This window comes from Halichoerus grypus, chromosome 8 (assembly GCF_964656455.1).
Source record: "Halichoerus grypus chromosome 8, mHalGry1.hap1.1, whole genome shotgun sequence".
Classification (NCBI taxonomy): Eukaryota; Metazoa; Chordata; class Mammalia; order Carnivora; family Phocidae; genus Halichoerus; species Halichoerus grypus.
This window is the reverse complement of record NC_135719.1, coordinates 70,389,355-70,407,928: the sequence shown is the minus strand read 5'-3', so window position 1 is coordinate 70,407,928 and position 18,574 is coordinate 70,389,355. Positions and strand designations below refer to the sequence as shown.

The following is an 18,574-nucleotide window of genomic DNA, read 5'->3' as shown; positions in this document are numbered from 1 at the left end:
TCGTTAAGCTTCTGCCTTCGGCTCAGGTCATGATCCCAGGGTCCTGGGATTGAGCCCCACATCGGGCTCCCTGCCCTGCAGGGAGCCTGCTTCTCCCTCTCTCACTCCCCCTGCTTGTTTTCCCTCTCTCGCTGTGTCTCTCTCTGTCAAATAAATAAATAAAATCTTTAAAAAAAATTAAAAAAAATAAAAGAAGTGCATTAGTCTACTCTACTGTTCTATTTGCCTATTCATGTGCCAGTACTACATTGTTTTAATTATAGAGATTTATAGTGTATTTTAATGTTTGATGGTGCTTTTTCAGTGTTTCTCCAGCAATTCTTACACACTGACTTTTTCCTTGAGGTTAGTATCAACTTTTTTTTTTTTTTAAAGATTTTATTTATTTATTTGACAGAGAGAGACACAGCAAGAGAGGGAACATAAGCAGGGGGAGTGCGAGAGGGAGAAGCAGGCTTCCCGCAGAGCAGGGAGCCTGATACAGGGCTCGATCCCAGGATCCTGGGATCCTCACCTAAGCCAAAGGCAGACGCTTAATGACTGAGCCACCCAGGAGCCCCTAGTATCAACTTTTCTAAAATCAGAAAATATCCTGTTCATTTTTCTATTAGGATTGCACACAATTTATAAGGCAATTAAGTAAGTAAAATGCAAACAACTGGTGAGTAACTGAGTAAAGGGTATATGGACACTCCTCACACAATTCCTGAAACTTTCAAATTTGAAATTATATCAAAATAAAATGTTATCAAAACCAAACAAATTAAAAGAGCAAAAAGAATGCTTATACAGCTTTCTCTTGCATCATTCACATTTTTTTCCAATGCCTGTGATTACTCAGTAACATCCAAATATTTATAGATTCTCCAAGAAACATTAACTCTACAATTTCATTTTAATTTCCTCTATTATCACCTATCAATTTGCTGTCAGATCTCTACTGCTGTAAGTAAGAAAACTGCTTTCCTTTCTCAAAGATGTTTCCCTCCATTTTTTGGACAAGGAACATCATACAACAACTGTCTTGTGAATTCTGATCAAAATCTAGAAAAACAGTTGGTTGACAAGAGTACTCATCAACATGTTCTTAATTCCAAGAGATCAGTTTTCTTTCTGAACACTGTGAAGGTACCTAGCTCTCACAGCTCCTCTTTAGAGGGCAGTGAGACAAAATATTCTTGCCATCTCCTATGCTGGAGGCACTCACATACCTTTGGTAGTTCCTTTTTCACAATGCTGAGCCATACTTTCCTGCGACGAGCATTAAGCTGCTCAATGGATAAGTGCTTCTTCTTGGTGCCAGGAGGAGGTGCATCATGAGAGAACTTGGCGAAGACTTTGGTCTGATGGTGGTGGCAACGAGGAGATTCTTCAGAGGAAAGTTCTTCATCCCTTCGCCTTTTTTTCTTCACTTTTTTCAACTTGGCTGCAAAGGAAACAGACACTGAGAACCTTGCATTTCTGCCCTTCCACAGAATATTGCCACAACCAACCTCATCACTTTAAGACAATTCAAGGTTCTTTCCTCATTCCACCTAAGGCTGGCAATGTTTATCTCTTCATCTATTCAGGCCTATGAACATTCCAGGAGGAAGATCTCACTATCTTGGATACTCCTTATGTTACATGAAAGAGAAACGCAGATTAAGATCTAAATACTGAATTTCTGTTGAACCCAACAACAGGAAGGGAGACGTACAAAGTACCATGAACTCAAATAATGGCCATGAGGAAGGAAACATTTCTACTTGGTGGCAATGTTAAGGTGATTAAAGAGAAATAACAAAGAAAGAAAAAAATGCGCCGATAGGACATTACGACCTGTGAAGAGAAAATCATACATGGAATAAAAAACTAATTTGGGGGTGCGAGTGTGGAAGAGATAAACTAGTGGATGTGGGAGAAAGGGAAGAAGGCTGAAAAGAATTTCTGAGTAGAGTTCATACCTTCAGGGGAATAAAATCTGCCTTGTACAGATAGCTTAAAACTTTCCCTTCCTACTTCCTTCCTGATTTCCAGCTGCTTAGAGCTCAGTAAGGGAGGAAAACACACTTCCTGGCAAACATGCAAACAAACACTACACAAGATTATCAAGAGGTGATCTATTTAAAAGTTCCACATACAGCAACAACGATGACTTATTCCCACCACTTCAGGTTGCTCTTCATACTTCCCTGTGCATAACCGACTTCTGCCTCTCCCAGATTATCAACATTTGGAAGAGTGTGTAGAAGAAAAAAGGAATAAACTAATTAGCTTAAACCTTTGGCTAGGAATCCATAGTCCTTATGCCTTTATAATTCTAGAAAAGATCATTAACCAAATACGAAATAAGGTTAACAATACTTATTACTTAGATAGGGGAGACTAGGGTTTTTCAGATAAAGCAAGTTTCTACTACATGGATTATGTTCAAAGCCCAAATGTACCAATAGGCTACACAAAACCCTGAAACTAAGAATGAGTAAATATGGAAGGCAGGTCGGTATGCTCACCTTTAAGTTTCTTTTCCTCCTTGAATTTCTTTTTTTTGGGTCCAAGTAGGTGCCGTTGTTGCTCATAGAAAGGGTCGTATGTGGAGAGCAGGCCTGCACTGTAGTATTGGTACTGCTGCAGCTGAAGCAGGCAAAGACAGGGAGGCTTACAAGGGCTGGTCTGAGTTCTAAGCCTGCCTTCAAATCATCTTTACTACAAAACCTTGAGCCAGAGAAAAACCAGAGCTCCTAAATTTGTTCTTCCCACAGAAAGACCAACAAAGATTTAGTACCTCAAAGTGAATTATTTCCTTACTTCAAAACAAAACGGGTTCATCAGCTATGTACATGGCAAGTTGCTGAAAATAACTTAAGAAAGAAAAACACTTCATGCTTCTGAATTTCCACCAGACTATTTGCTTGGAACTGACACATATTCGAGTGATGCAATTAACTACAGAAAGGGCTCCACATGGAAGTCATCGACAAGAAATAAACCATATTTCTATTACCAATAGGTCCTCAGATTTAGTAAGGTTTTGATACATGTTATTCTGGGTTTTGGTCCTCTATCTGGTTCAGAGAGTCACTAGCCATCCCAATTCTCCTATATTTCAAGTCTTTTCACTCTTTATATCTCCCACTAACAGAGTCTGACAATATTATGGATAACCATAATGCCTACATTGCCAGAATTCTAACATATGAATAATCGATTTTTTTTTTTTTCTGTCCAGGGAGAGATTCTTTCAAACACTGCATTTAAATTGACCCCCAAAGCTCACATTAATTTTGTTTCACTTATTACTAATGGATAAATATAAATATAAACTTAAACAGTCCACTGTTGAATCTCTTTCCTAGATTGCAGCCAGTCCAAGAACTGAAATTAGGACAGAAAAGTGACACGGAGAACTATCACGAGGTCCCCTGTCAACGGTCAAAATTAAATGAGCATTCATTGAGCTATATAGTTAAAATCTATTAACTTTCCCATATATATGTTTTACTTCAATTTAAAAAAGGCCAAGTATTGGAATCCCTACCAAAATATCAACAGCATTTTTCAAAGAACTAAAAGAAATAACACTAAAATTTGTATGGAACCACAAAAGACCCCAAGCAGCCAAAGCAATCTTGAGAAAGAAAAACAAAGCTGAAAGTATCACAATTCCAGATTTCAAGATACACTACAAAGCTGTAGTGATCAAAACAGTATACAGTGCTGGCACAGAAACAGACACATTGATCAGTGGAACAGAACAGAGAACCCAGAAATAAGAGGCGTCTGGCTGGCTGTTGGTAGAGCATATGATCCTTGATTTCAGTGTCATAAGTTCAAGTCCCATGTTGGGCATAGAGCTTACTTAAAAAAAAAAAAAAATTTCCAACAACACAGAATAGAGAATTCAGAAATAAACCCATGCTTATACAGCCAATTAATCTATGTCAAAGGAGGCAAGAATATAAAATGGGGAAAAGACAGTCTGCTCAATAAATGGTGCTGGGAAAACTGGACAGTCACATGCACAAGAATGAAACTGGACCACTTTCTACCACCACGAACAAAAATAAACTCAAAATGGATTAAAAACCTAAATTTGAGACCCAAAACCATAAAAATCTTAGAAGAGAACAGAGACAGTAATTTCTCTGACATCAGCCAAAGCAACATTTTTCTAGATGTCTCCTAAGGCAAGGGAAACAAAAGCAAAAATAAACTATTGGACTACTTCAAAATAAAAAGCTTTTGCACAGTGAGAGAAATCATCAACAAAACAAAAAGGCAACCTACTGAATGGAAGAAGATATTTGCAAATTATATATCCTATAAGGGGTTAATATCCAAAATACGTAAAGAACTTGTACAACTCAACACCAAAAAAACAAACAATATGATTTAAAAAATAGGCAAAGGACCTAAACAGACATTTTCCCAAAGAAGACATACAGATGGCCAACAGACATATGAAAAGATGCCCAACATCACTAATCATCAGGAAAATGCAAATCAACTACAACAAGAGATCACCTTACACCTGTCAGAATGGTTAGTATCAAAAACACAAGAAATAACAGGTGTTGGTAAGGATGGAGAGAAAAAGGAATCCTCGTGCACTGTTGGTGGGAATGCAAATTGGTACAGCCACTCTCGAAAACAGTATGGCGGTTCCTCAAAAAATTAAAAGTGGAAATATCATATCCAGTAATTCCACTACTGGGTATTTACCCAAAGAAAATATAAAAACTAATTCAAAAGAGATACGTGCGGGGCGCCTGGGTGGCTGTCAGTTAGGTGGTTGCCTTTGGCTCAGGTCATGACCCCAGGGTCCTGGGATCGAGACCCACATCGGGCTCCTTGCTCGGCAGGGAGCCTGCTTCTCTCTCTGCCTGCCGCTCCCCCTGTTTGTGCCTTCTCTCTCTCTGACAAATAAATAAAATGTTAAAAAAAAAGAGAGAGAGAGATACATGCATTCATGTTTACCACAGCATTATTTATAATAGCCAAGATACAGAAGCAACCTAAGTGTCCACTGATTGGTGAATGGATAAAAATGTGGCACGCGTGCATGCACACACACACACACACATATGTATGCATGTATATGAGCTCCTGCCATTTGTGACAACATCGATGGATGTACAGGGTATTATGCTCAGTGATATAAGTCAGACTGAAAAAGACAAATACCACATGATTTCACTCATATGTGGAATCTAAAAAACAACAAAAAGCAAAATCAGACCTGAAGAGAGAACAAACTGATGGTTGTCAAGAGGGGAGGAGGGTGATGGGGGTTGGGCAAAATGGGAGAAAGAGAGTGGGAGATACAGGCTTCCAGTTATGGAATGAATAAATCATGGGAATAAAAGGCCTAGCACAAGGAATACAGTCAATGATATTATAATAGTGTTGTATGGTGACAGATGGTAGCTACACTTGTGAGCATAATATAATGTATAGAGATGTTAAATCACTTATGTTGCATAAGTGAAACTAATATTTTATGTCAACTACACTAAAAAAAAAGACCAAATATTTCAAGCACCAAATGCCTAGCACTGTACTTTAAGAAGGAACTCTAAGTCAAAACAGTCAGATATCTTACAATTATTATTTCTGCAGGTTTATAAACTTCACCATATATACATATCTATATAACTATATAGGTATTTTTTTTTCCTAAAGAGAGAGCTCGACCGGGGGTTGGGGGGTGAGGGGGTGGACAGAGGGAGAGGGAGAGACAGAATCAAGCAGGCTCCATGCCCAGTGCAGAGCCTGACCCAGGGCTTGATCTCATAACCCTGAGATCATAACCTGAGCCAAAATCAAAACTCAGATGCTTAACCGACTGAGCCAGCCAGGTGCCCCTAACCTTTAGCATATTATTCAAAGCTTTCAAACTAACTTTGGATGTTAACCAATTGTTAGAAAGTTTTTAGGTCTTCAAATATGCTATTGCTCATCATATTCAAAGCACCACACTTCTGACAAAAATCAGAAGGCTTTGGTAACAGTATTCAAATAGTTGTCACTTAAAACTATCATCAATCTAATGTTAGTATGTAAAAAAAAAGGAGTTTTTTCAAGATAGGGACACTTCCAAAGAGCAAGTGCATTAAAAAAGGAACCCCTAGAATTCAAAATGGCGCAGCCACTTTGGAAAACAGCCTGATAGTTCCTCAAAAAGGATAAGCAGAGTTTTCATATGACCCAGTGATTCCTCTTCTAGGTATATACAAAAGAGAAATGAAAACAAATGCCCACACTGAAAACTTGTACACAAATCTTCATGGCAGCATTATTCATAACAGCCAAAAGTGGAAACAACTCACTATTCATAGCTATCATTTGTAAAAGCCAAAAAGTAGAAACAATCCGATTAACACATTAAGTGATACATGGATAGTAAAATGCAGTATGTCCGCACAATGGCATATTATTTGATAACAAAAAGAAATGAAGTACTGATACATGCTAAAACGTGAATGAACCTTGAAAACACGCTAAGTGAGAAGATGGACATAAAGGACCACATGTTGCTCTATTTGCATAAAATGTCTAGAACAGGTACATTTATAGTGCTAAGTGGCTTCCTGGGGCTGAGGGGGAATAGAGAAAATGAAAGACAACAGCTAAGGGGAGTGGGGTTTCTTTTTAGAGAAAACATTCTGGAATCATATAGTGATGATAGTTATACATCTCTATGCATATACTAAAAACCACTGAATTGTACATTTAAAAAGGCTATTATTGGTATGTGAAATATATTTCAATAAAGCTTGTACTAGAGGGGCGCCTAGGTGGCTCAGTCGTTAAGCGTCTGCCTTCGGCTCAGGTCATGATCCCAGGGTTCTGGGATCGAGCCCCACATCGGGCTCCCTGCTCGGCAGGAAGCCTGCTTCTCCCTCTCCCACTCCCTCTGCTTGTGTTCCTGCTCTCGCTGTCTCTCTCTCTGTCAAATAAATAAATAAAATCTTTAAAAAAAAAGCTTGTATTAGAACCACCACCACCACCACCACCACCTAAATATAAATGTAAAATGACATGTCTTCAATGAATGTTAACAACAGGCTAAATTAAATACCCAACACAAAGGTCTGAGATTTCCCCTGAAACTCTCTCTTACCTCCTTGTCTTTGCTATACTTATTCTGGTGAAGTTTCTTATACTTGTGCAGCCGCAACATGTTATGAAGTTCTTCTCTGCTGAGGTGGAGTTCTTCCTCTTCTTCTTCTTCTTCTTCATTGTCTTCACTCTGAGAATCTGCCTCACTGGACTCATCACTTAGCAGAATGCTCTGCAAACAGGAGGAAATGGGAATGGAATCTGTTGCTATGGAGCAAGTCCTTCTCTAACCCAAGCATCTTTTCCCAACACAATGACAAAAACAGCTGGAAGACAGTAACTCCAGTTTTCCAATTCATGTGGAAAAGAAAAGGATACCAACTGAACCTAGTGGGCATGAATTCAAGAGCACTAACACACGGAAATGCTATAAACAGCAACAAAGCTAGATTTCACTAAGTACTTAGAACTATACGTAGGCTATTTTAACTGTCAAATATCAAGGCAAAAAACTAAAAACAAGAACAAAACCACAACCTATACGGTATAAAGGAATATACAGAGCCGGCCGTGATAGCTAATAAAGGAGAAACAACCCAAAAAATCATTAGATTTTGTTATTATCCAGATAATGAAATATTATTTAGCCATAAAAAGGAATGGAGTACTGATACATGCCACAACATGAATGAACCTTGAAAACTATGCTAAGTGAAAGAAGCCAGGCACAGAAGGCCACATATTATATGATTCCATTTATATGAAAAGTCCAGAATAGGCAAATCCGTAGGGAAAGAAAACAGATTAGTGGCTGCCAAGGGCGACGGGAAGTGACTGCTTAATAATCACAGAGTTTCATTTTGGAGTGATAAAAATGTTCTAGAATTAGCGGTGATGGCTGCACAGAACTTTACTACAATACACACTTTACAAGGGTAGATTTTATGGCATGTGAATTGTATCTCAATTTTTAAGAATGTGATGGCTAAACAAAGATTTCTGCATTGCCAACAGCTTAAAGGCCTTTTATACACAAACCTTTTAAAGGACCTCATGATTATAATGAAAGAATGCCTTTATATTACTCTGAGCTCTTCACAAGAAAAGAAAGCAATAGAGAAATAATTAGTTTCAACAGAAGAAATGCTACCCTTAACTCAGTTGGGCCAATGACAGTAATCTTGTAAGAGTGTAAAGAGTCCACCATTTCCCTGCCTATAAACACTCACAGAAAATACAGAAACACTCTATATTGCCTATAAACACTCACAGAAATTTATCAGAGTAAAATACAAATTCTTTAACATGGGGTACAAGGTCCTACACAATCAGGCTCTCTAACCTCATCTTCTACCATACCCTCTCTTTCATTGTACTCCAGCTATACTAGCCTTCTTTTCCTCTAAACATACTGAGTTGCTTCCTTTCTCAGGAATTTTATAGTTATGTTCCTTCTGATTGAACATTCCCATGGTTCTGATCATTCAGAAATCAGCTGTAATGTTACCTCTTTAAAGAAGCCATTTTTGTTTGTTTACAGACTTATTCACTGCCTCCCCCCATTTGAATGTAAGCTCTACAGTGCAGGAACCCTGTCTGTCTACAATAGTATCTGGCAGGTGGGACGTACTCAATCAACTTCCCAACAACTCAAGTACTAATGAAAATGACATTAATAATCCTGATTATAATGTGAGGCACAGAGGGCAAGGATCTTATCTATTTTTTTACTCCTTTGCTCTGCACAGTGCTTTATACTCAAAAATGTTTGCTAAAATGAATTTCACTGACGCCTCTAGATTTTCCTCTATAATCTCTTCAAAAAAAAAAAAAATCACACCCACAGTAGAAAACTCATGTCTAGAAAAATCTCTGCTAATGTGTCAGAATGAGTCAATAACTTTCCCTTCCATTTGTAATTTTAGTAGGTTATTTGAATTATAAACATTTGCCTTATCTCTTACCTTTAGCCACTTCCTGCTTTTCTTCAATTTAGAGAAGTTATATAAATTCCCTTTGTCAGATTTTGATTCTGTGTAAAGAAACATAAAGAACAACAAAAATGAAAGGAAGACTGCCCCAAGAGAACTGATAGTCCAAAGAGGGATCTCACACCACACTGACCTGACTGTAGAACTCCATTCAGCGAGTATGTGTTTAACATTCCAGAGTTGCCTGCTCCAGAAGTTTCTCCAAGCAATGAATTTGGAGGTTCTTCCTTAACTTGTATTAAGGGATCCCCAGACTGGGGCAATAAAGGATTACTGTCATCCAGTCCATCTTCACTCTCATCACTATAAATTGAAAAATAAATCTATAATCACAGCTGACCCAGCAAAATACTATAATTTATGGTCAGCAGACAGAAGAAATTGATCCTTTAAATAGACTATGTTCTATTGAAAGAAGGAAGAAAAAACTACCAAATATACCAAAAATTGTAAAATACCTTAACCCTAAAACCAAAGACAATGGGAATCAGAAAGTGGTCAAACATTATATTGGGGGCTGCCTGGGTGGCTCAGTCGTTAAGTGTCTGCTTTCGGCTCAGGTCATGATCCCAGGGTCCTGGGATTGGGCCCTGCATCGGGCTCCCTGCTCAGTGGGAAGCCTGCTTCTCCTCTCCCACTCCCCCCGCTTGTGTTCCCTCTCTCGCTATGTCTCTCTCTCTCAAATAAATAAATAAAAAATCTTTAAAAAAAACAAAAAATATTATATTGGGAATATGTAATCGCATACCTAGAAATATTCCTGTTGAAGATGGCTGATGTTTGTCGCAAGAAATGGTCCAACCGGAGGGCCCTCTCCAAGTATTGAAGATAGAGGGGCTTTGCCAGCTCAGTGCAGCCGCCATCGTCCCCGGCTCCCAACTCCGAGGCCATAGAACAAATCTGTCTTCATGCACAAGGGTCTCCGACTTCTCGGCTGAAGAATGGAGATTAAGCAGTGAAAGACAGAATACTATTTATTCTCCCTTTATTTTGCCCCCTTGCTATCAATGTGAAGAGAAATCAGACCTTCTAGAACACAAGACAAGAAGACAGCAGTCTATAGAAAGATCACAATAAAGTTCTTGTTAGGCATTTTTTCCTAATGCAAAGGCAGAAGTTTAAAAGAATGAGGAGAACTTCAAAATACAGAAATACTGTCGTATGTCACAACAAAAATTCATATTATATTTTTGAAAGAGTACCTTAAAATTTACACCCACTTACCTTTTGTCCTACAATTAACAATTACTCACAATTATCTAAATCTATACCACAAGCTTCTTTGTACACCTCATAGAGGAACACTTGTTGTCAGCATCACCTTCAAAACAGCTGCTTCCTTTTTCATTTCGTGTTTACATTTGTACATATTTATGAGATATTCCACTTACAAGGGAAGAGAGCTATTGTCAGAGTATTTTACACACTTGTAAACCTTCTTTCAAGTGTAAGATATAGAAATTATTTAGAAAACTGGAGCAAAGAGAGTATAAGTAAGAGAAACAAAGGCATATAGCCTGAGCATTGTCTTTGCTACCTTATGGTGTTAAAGGAAATCATAACACCTTTGAGTTGTCTTCTCTTTTTATTATAGTTTTTAAAAGTTTCCTATATAATCTTTCTTCTTAAGGACATGTTAAAAAATTCTCCTCCAATTGATCTACAGAGTAAACATAATCTCCCCAGAAGGCTTCTTTTCTTTTTCAGAAACTGACAAGCTAATTCTTAAATTTATATGGAAATGCAAAGAAACCAAAATAGCCAAAATAATTTTGAAAAAGAAAAAAGTTCAGGGTGCCAGGGTGGCTCAGTCGGTTAAGTATCTGCCTTCAGCTCAGGTCATAATCCCAGGGTCCTGGGATCAAGCCTCGAGCCAGGCTCCCTGCTCAGCGGGGAGCATGCTTCTCCCTCTCCCTTTGACCCCCCCTCATGCTCTCTCTCTCAAATAAATAAATCTTTTAAAAAAATAGAAGAGGGTTGAATAACTTACACTTCCTGATTTTATTTTTTTAAAGATTTTATTTATTTATTTGATAGAGAGAGACACAGCGAGAGAGGGAACACAAGCAGGGGGAGTGGGAGAGGGAGAAGCAGGCTTCCCCCTGCGCAGGGAGCCCAATGTGGGGCTCCTTCCCAGGACCCTGGGATCATGACCTGAGCCAAAGGGAGACGCTTAACGACTGAGCCATGCAGGTGCCCCCACTTCCTGATTTTAAAACATATTATAAAGCCACAGTAATCAGGTGAATGTGATAGTGGCATAAGGATAATCACACAGACCAAGAGAACAGACCTGAAAATCCAGAAATAAACCCTTACAGGGGTGCCTGGCTGGCTCAGTTGGTAGAGCATGCAACTCTTGATCTCAGGGTCTTGAGTTCAAGTCCCACACTGGGCACAGAGCTGCCTTTAAAAGAAGAAAGAAAATAGGGCACCTGGGTGGCTCAGTCGTTAAGCGTCTGCCTTCGGCTCAGGTCATGATCCCAGGGTCCTGCGATCAAGTCCCACATCATGCTCCCTGCCTGGCAGGAAGCCTGTTTCTCCCTCTCCCACTCCCCCTGCTTGTGTTCCTGTTCTCTCTGTCTCTGTCAAATAAATAAATAAAATCTTTAAAAAAAATAAAAAAATAAAAATAAAATAAAATAAGAAAGAAAATAAATAGTTGGGGTTTAAAAAAAAAAAACAAAAAAACAGGGGTTCCTGGGTGGCTCAGTTGGTTAAACATCTGACACCTGATTTCGGCTCAGGTCATGATCTCAAGTCATCAGGTCAAGCCCCATGTCAGACTCTTGTGTTCAGCGCAGTCTGCTTGAGATTCTCTCTTTCCCTCTCTCCCTCTGCCCCCACCTCACCCCAGTTCGTGCTTGCACACTCTCACCCTAAAATAAATAAATCTTCAAAAATAAACAAAATATTTAAAAAATAAAAGCAAAAAACCCTTACACGTATGGTCAATTTTCAATGAAGGTGCCAAGGCAATTCAGTGGGAGAAAAGACAGTCTTTTCAACAAACTATGCTGGACAACTGGATATCCACATACAAAAAGATTAATTTAAACCTTTAAAAAAAACCTTACCTCACACTAGGCATAAAAATTAACTCAAAATGGATCAGGGACTTAAGTGTAAAACCCCAAACTGTAAAATTTCTACAAGAACACACAGGGGAAAATCTTCATGATCTTGGTTAAGCAAAAAGTCTTTGGATATGACATCAAAAGCACAATCCGTTAAAAAAAAACACACAGGGCGCCTGGGTGGCTCAGTTGGTTAAGCGACTGCCTTCGGCTCAGGTCATGATCCTGGGAGTCCCGGGATCGAGTCCCACATCGGGCTCCCTGCTCAGCAGGGAGTCTGCTTCTCCCTCTGACCCTCCCCCTCTCATGCTCTCTCTGTGTCTCATTCTTTCTCTCTCAAATAAATAAATAAAAAATCTTTAAAAAAAACACACACACACACACAACTGACAAATTAGGTCATGAAAATTTTAAACTTTTGTACTTTAAGCAGTATTATTAAAAAGATGAATACAAGCCACAGACTAGAAGAAAATATCTGCAAGTTGTGTATCTGGATAAAGGACTTGTATACAAATATCTAAAAAAATAAAAAAATCCTGGAGATGAAAAGTATAACATAGAGAATATAGTCAATAATACACCAACAGTAACAGAAGGTGACTATGCTGAGTGGTGAGCATTGAGTAATGTATAGAACTGTCAAATCACTATGTTGTGTACACCTGAAACTAATATTACATTGTATATCAACTATACTTCAATTAATATTAAAAAAAAAAATAATAGGGGTGCCTGGGTGGCTCAGTCGGTTAAGTGTCTGCTTTCAGTTCAAGTCATGATCTCAGGGTCCTGGGATTGAGCCCTGCATCGGGCTCCCTGCTCAACAGTGAGTCTGCTTCTCCCTCTCCCTCTGTGCCTCCTCCCCATCCCTGCTTATGCGTGCTCTCAAATAAATAAAATCTTTCATAATAATAATAAAATGATACCCAACTTTTCTATCTATCCTCTAAAAAAGACCTGCCTCCTCTACTTCAGAGAATCTTTTAGGGATAAAATGAAGTATATGTGAAAGGGCTTTATAAGAAATGCCAGAGTATTTTCAAACAGTGTATGCTCACATATTCAGAGTTGGGAGGGGTCTTAGAGCTTACCTAGTCCAACTGGGTCATATTACAGATGAAGAAACTAAAAACCAGGGAGCCTGGGTGGCTTAGTTGGTTAAGCGACTGCCTTTGGCTCAGCTCATGATCCTGAAGTCTCAGGATTGAGTCTGCATGGGGCTCCCTGCTCAGCAGGGAGTCGGGTTCTCTGTCTGACCCTCCCCCCTCTCATGCTCTCTCTCTCTCAAATAAATAAAATCTTTAAAATAATATTAAAAAAAAAAAAAAGAAACTAAAAACCGGAAAGATTAAATAACTTGTTCATATTCATGAGCTCTTTTGCAGAGCCAGGTTTCCTAGTTCCTAAACCGGTGCTTTTTCAATCTCAGCAAACTGTCTCCCTAGACAGGATCTACCTCTTAAATTCTTGAGTTTATGCTTTGATGTTGTGAAGAACACAATCCCAAGAGCCAATTTTTTTTTTTTTTAAGATTTTATTCATTTATTTGACAGAGAGACACTGCGAGAGAGGGAACACAAGCAGGGGGAGTGGGAGAGGGAGAAGCAGGCCTCCTGCTGAGCAGGGAGCCTGATGTGGGGCTCGATCCCAGGACCCTGGGACCATGACCTGAGCTGAAGGCAGACGCTTAACGACTGAGCCACCCAGGCAATCAAGAGCCAAATATTTATAAAGCACCAATTCTGCAGAGTAAAGATCACTTAGAATTTTTTTTGCATTCTTTGAAATATCTGTCGAGAAGCCATTCTTGCTAAGTGAGGTGCAGGGTTTTATAAAAGCATCAACAACTAGGATCTACGTTAAGCCAAACAGATTAGTCCTTAGTTCAAGGTCAATAAATGCCCAATATAAGCTGTCAATAATCACTATTTTTTAACTGACTTCATTACAAAGACACTACAACAGATTAATAGTGGAATAGTCCTGCCTAAAATTCAATTCAATATTGATATAAAAATTTAGTCCTGAAATTATTGAAGAGGATACTGGCATAATTTTTAGATTCAATAGGCAACACATTAATTTGTTTATAGTGTTACATGTTAGGAGAAAAACCTTTTGGGGGCACCTGGGTGGCTCAGTTGGTTAAGGAGCTGACTCTTCATTTCGGCTTGGGTGATATCTCAGGTCCTGGGACTGAGCCACAAGTCAGGCTCCCTGCTCAGCGAGAAGCCTGCTTCTTCCTCTCCCACTCCCCTGCTTGTGTTCCCTCTCTCGCTGTCTCTCTCTCTCTGTCAAATAAAAAAAATCTTAAAAAAAAAAAAAAGAGCAAAACAATCCAAACGTTTATCAGCTGGTGAATGGATAAACAAAAATGTATATCCACACAACAGAATATTATTAGCAATAAAAAGCAAAAAACAGTTGATACATGCAACATGAATGGATCTCAAAAACATGCTAAGTTAAAAAAAAAAAAAGCCAGACACAAAAAACCACATATTGTATGATTCCATTTATATGAAATATCCAGAAAAGGAAATCTATAGTCAGGAAGTAGGTTAGTGGTTGGCTGGGTGTACAAAGGGGGACTGATTGTAAGTGGATACGAGATATCTTTTTTAGGGAAGCTGGAAATGTTCTAAACGCACACTGTATTGATGGTTGTACAATTCTGTAAGTTTGTTAAAAATCACTGAATTGTACATATGAGTGAGGTAAATTTCATGAATTTAAAACAGCAGTCTTTAGTAACACAGTTAAAGAGAAAAGAATGTTAAAGATTTTTTAAGACTTCAATAGGTTCTACTTTTTAGTATGAGACCTAACATGCACTCATTCCAAAAGATTTCAAAGAAACACAGTTTTAAAAACACAGCAAAATTCTCTAAGAGAATACATTTAATTCATCTGGATATACATACATATAAATTAAAGCATATAAAATTGCTGCTTGGCTCTCTCCTAAATGTTTCATTAAAAAATAATTGATCTCATGTACTTATTTTGGCTGATAATGAAAATGGTCCTAATTAAGAAGGTATGAAGATATGACTACAAAGTAATACTGGGTGATTCAAAAAGAACTATTTTTAAAAAATAATTCCTCAGGGGCACCTGGGTGGCTCAGTCGTTGGGAATCTGCCTTCGGCTCAGGTCATGATCCCAGAGTCCTGGGATGGAGCCCCACGTCGGGCTCCCTGCTCTGCAGGAAGCCTGCTTTTCCCTCTCCCACTCCCCGTGCTTGTGTTCCCTCTCTCACTGTGTCTCTCTCTGTCAAATAAATAAATAAAATCTTAAAAAAAAAAAAAATTCCTCAGTAACTAAGGTGTATATGAACATGAAGCCAAAACAAATTTGTCCAGGAAAGATCACAGTTACTTCTACAGTCTTACAATGCTCAATATGTGCCCCCATGTGACTCCCAGTATGCATCAATCCTGTAGTCTGATTCTCCCAGAATCACTTTGTAGCATATCACCACTGACGGCTGAAATGGCCAGCATGATGCACTCCCTTACGTCCACAAGGCTAAAGAGAGGAGGTACTTCAAGTATGAAGTTTCTGACATATCTCCACAAGTAGTCTTATGATGATACCTGGAGAATAAAGGAATATTTTTAAAGTGTTCAATTAGATTCCTTCTATTGTGGTAAAATATACATAACATAAAATTTACCATTTTAATTAATTTTAAGTGTACAGTTCAGTGGCATTAAGTACATTCACACAGTCGTGCCAATCATCCATCACCACCATCCTCAATTATTTTTTTAACACCTTTAAAACTGGTGGCCTCTCTATTCAGTCTGTTGGCCAGTCTGTTAAAAGCTGCTTCTCTGGGCGCCTGGGTGGCTCAGTTGGTTAAGCGACTGCCTTCGGCTCAGGTCATGATCCTGGAGTCGCGGGATCGAGTCCCGCATCGGGCTCCCTGCTCAGCAGGAAGTCTGCTTCTCCCTCTGACCCTCTCCCGTCTCATGCTCTCTCTATCTCATTCTCTCTCTCAAATAAATAAATAAAATCTTTTAAAAAATAAAAAAATAAAATAAAAGCTGCTTCTCTGGGGTGCCTGGCTGGCTCAGTGAGTAGAGCACCAGACTCTTGATCTCAGCGTTGTAAGTTCAAGCCCCACGTTGGGGGGGGGGGGGGTTGAACTTGTAGAGATTACTTAAAACTAAAATTTAAAAAAAAAAAAAAAAAAAGCTGTTTCTCTAATAACCTGTACTTTCATTTCCTACACTTGTCTTTCTTTCCACAAGGGAACGACAGGGCCATGAGAACCCTGACCCACCAGCTGTTATCCAACTTCAACAGAGCACATGACATTTCTCAAAAACCCTTTTACCCACCTCTTATCAATTGTTTCTCATTCTCTACAAAGATTATTTCAAACATTTTCCCCTCTTCCTCAAAATTCTGAACTCATTCCCCCTCTTCTTGGAAGGGCTTAAGGAGGAGCAAATCTCTCTATTCTATTCTACTATAGTTCCCTCTTTTCTTCTCTTATTCTTTGTGGTATTTGAGCCACAAATACAAGTGGATTTTATCAGTCTACGTTTGTAATTCTTCCCTCAAGGTGATTCTACATCCTGATGCAAAGACAGAACTACTTCATTATGTCATCCACTGTGGGTCAGGCCCATGCAATCACATTTTAAAATACATAAGTTACTATGAATTATTTTATTTTTTCCCCAATATATTAAATTGGGGCATCATACTGCTTTTTAAATTTATATATACAGATGTTTATACATATTTATGTATAAAATATTACCTGTAGATTTCATTTCAGGATAAAAAAGAAAACACTATGAAATATATATTTTTTAAAAAGGGAGAGTTGGGGGCATCTGGGTGGCTCAGATGGTTAAGCATCTTCCTTCAGCTCAGGTCGTGATCTCCAGGTCCTGGGACTGAGCCCACATTGGGCTCCCTGCTCAGGGGAGAGTCTGCTTCTCCCTTTCCCCCTGCTCATGCTCTCTCTCTCTCAAATGAATAAACAAAATCTTAAATAAATAAATAAAATAATAAAAAAGGGAGAGTTGAGTCTGAAAAGGATGAGAGAACCACTCTGTCTGATAAAGCACTGTTTATCAAAATGTATGAACAGAAGTCAAAATTATAGACTGACACTTGCTTCTGGATACTCTCCATGTCTTTGACAACTTCGTGGACTATTTCTTCTTTACCTCCTTAATGGAAATTTCTTTATTCTAAATGTGGAGTCCACCAAAGTTCTGTCATCCATCCTTACCCCTTAGTAAACCTCATCTACTACCAACGTGGATTAATACTGCTGTATGGCTGACTTTCTGGCCTCCATTTTACAAAGTACACAATTTACATTTCTAGATGCCTGTTGGATATTCCACCCTTGATATACAACTGACCACTTCAATCTCAAAACTTCTCATCTGCCCCTATAGCAGCTAGTTCATCTGTCTTTCCTATTTATACAAAAGTTATTCATACTCAAAATCTATGAATCGGTTTTTACATTCCTCTCTACTTCTCTCTTTACACCCAACCAGTCTCAATGTCTAGTTAATTCTTCTTTTAGGGATGATGTCTAGAATCTGTCCTTCTCTTATTAATGTTTTCATTAAGGTTCTTATCTCACCCCTAGACTACTGCTTCCTAATTTGGCTTCCCACCTCTAGGTCCTTCTCACTTTAATCCATCCTTGCAGCTACTGTCAGATCAGTATTCCCAAAACATCACTCTGATTATGTTATCCCTTCACTGCTTTCCAATTCGCTTCCAAAATTCAATAAAGTCTAAATTCCTCTGCAATTCAAGACCTTTATCATCTGGCTCCAAGTTACCTTTCCAATTTAATCTTTTACTATCTCCCTACACTCCAGATAAATTAATACCTTGAAGATGTCTCTTAACTTCCTGTCAGACCCACCCTAATCTTCAAGTGAAGAGCTCTTTAAAATTCATCTGAACACAGGGTCATACTGCCAATTTCAAAGGATGGAAGGACTATTAATATATGTTGTTAGGTCCATACCCTGGTCCATACCCCGAACTCTGTCTCTTTAATCCCGGTAATCCTCAACTGGACTTTGATCATACCTCAGCAGCCCTGATGACAGTTTGATATCCATGGTAAAGTAAAGTGTCTGCTTCTGAATTAGACTCAGATACATCGTATTTCCCCACCTGTGTCCATGTGTGATCCTGGACTGACTGCTTTTCACTCTCTAGTTACTGCTATGTCTTTATGGAAGCTGTCTTGCCCTTGTCTTATGAATAATGTTTCTATAAGAAGTCTTACCAAGTTAAACCAAAATCCTTCAAAGACAAAACGAAACACCCCATTGCAGGAAATACTTTTAGATTATTCCTAGCTAAGACTATTCTCTCTCTTCTCTGAAGTTCTAAATGGTTATTTATAGAAAGCCTGGCACTTATATGATCTTACAGTCTACTTACTGTATACATGCATGC

The 18,574-nt window shown here is 38.7% G+C and overlaps 1 protein-coding gene and 1 long non-coding RNA gene across 6 annotated transcripts in view; one reads left to right on the top strand and one right to left on the bottom strand.

The window, feature by feature from the left end:
* The window catches only part of LOC144382898 (uncharacterized), a 124,838-nt gene extending 112,433 nt beyond the window's left edge, over window positions 1-12,405 (top strand). For both annotated transcript variants that reach the window (XR_013450492.1, XR_013450493.1), the window contains exon 3: window positions 12,284-12,405. This is a non-coding gene — a long non-coding RNA (uncharacterized LOC144382898). The remainder of the gene's footprint in view (window positions 1-12,283) is intronic.
* The window catches only part of INO80 (INO80 complex ATPase subunit), a 133,185-nt gene that overhangs the window by 92,855 nt on the left and 21,756 nt on the right, over window positions 1-18,574 (bottom strand). For 3 of the 4 annotated variants that reach the window (XM_036084217.2, XM_036084216.2, XM_036084214.2), the window contains exons 2-7: window positions 9,784-9,969; window positions 9,169-9,338; window positions 9,009-9,076; window positions 7,106-7,276; window positions 2,496-2,616; window positions 1,212-1,426 (exon numbers count right to left, since the gene is read on the bottom strand). In XM_036084217.2, the coding sequence (XP_035940110.1) occupies window positions 1,212-1,426; window positions 2,496-2,616; window positions 7,106-7,276; window positions 9,009-9,076; window positions 9,169-9,338; window positions 9,784-9,926 (888 nt within the window). In that variant the 5' untranslated portion in view covers window positions 9,927-9,969. Of the gene's footprint in view, window positions 1-1,211; window positions 1,427-2,495; window positions 2,617-7,105; window positions 7,277-9,008; window positions 9,077-9,168; window positions 9,339-9,783; window positions 9,970-15,510; window positions 15,715-18,574 lie in introns of those variants that run through there. The other variant, XM_078079518.1, reaches the window with a different exon arrangement.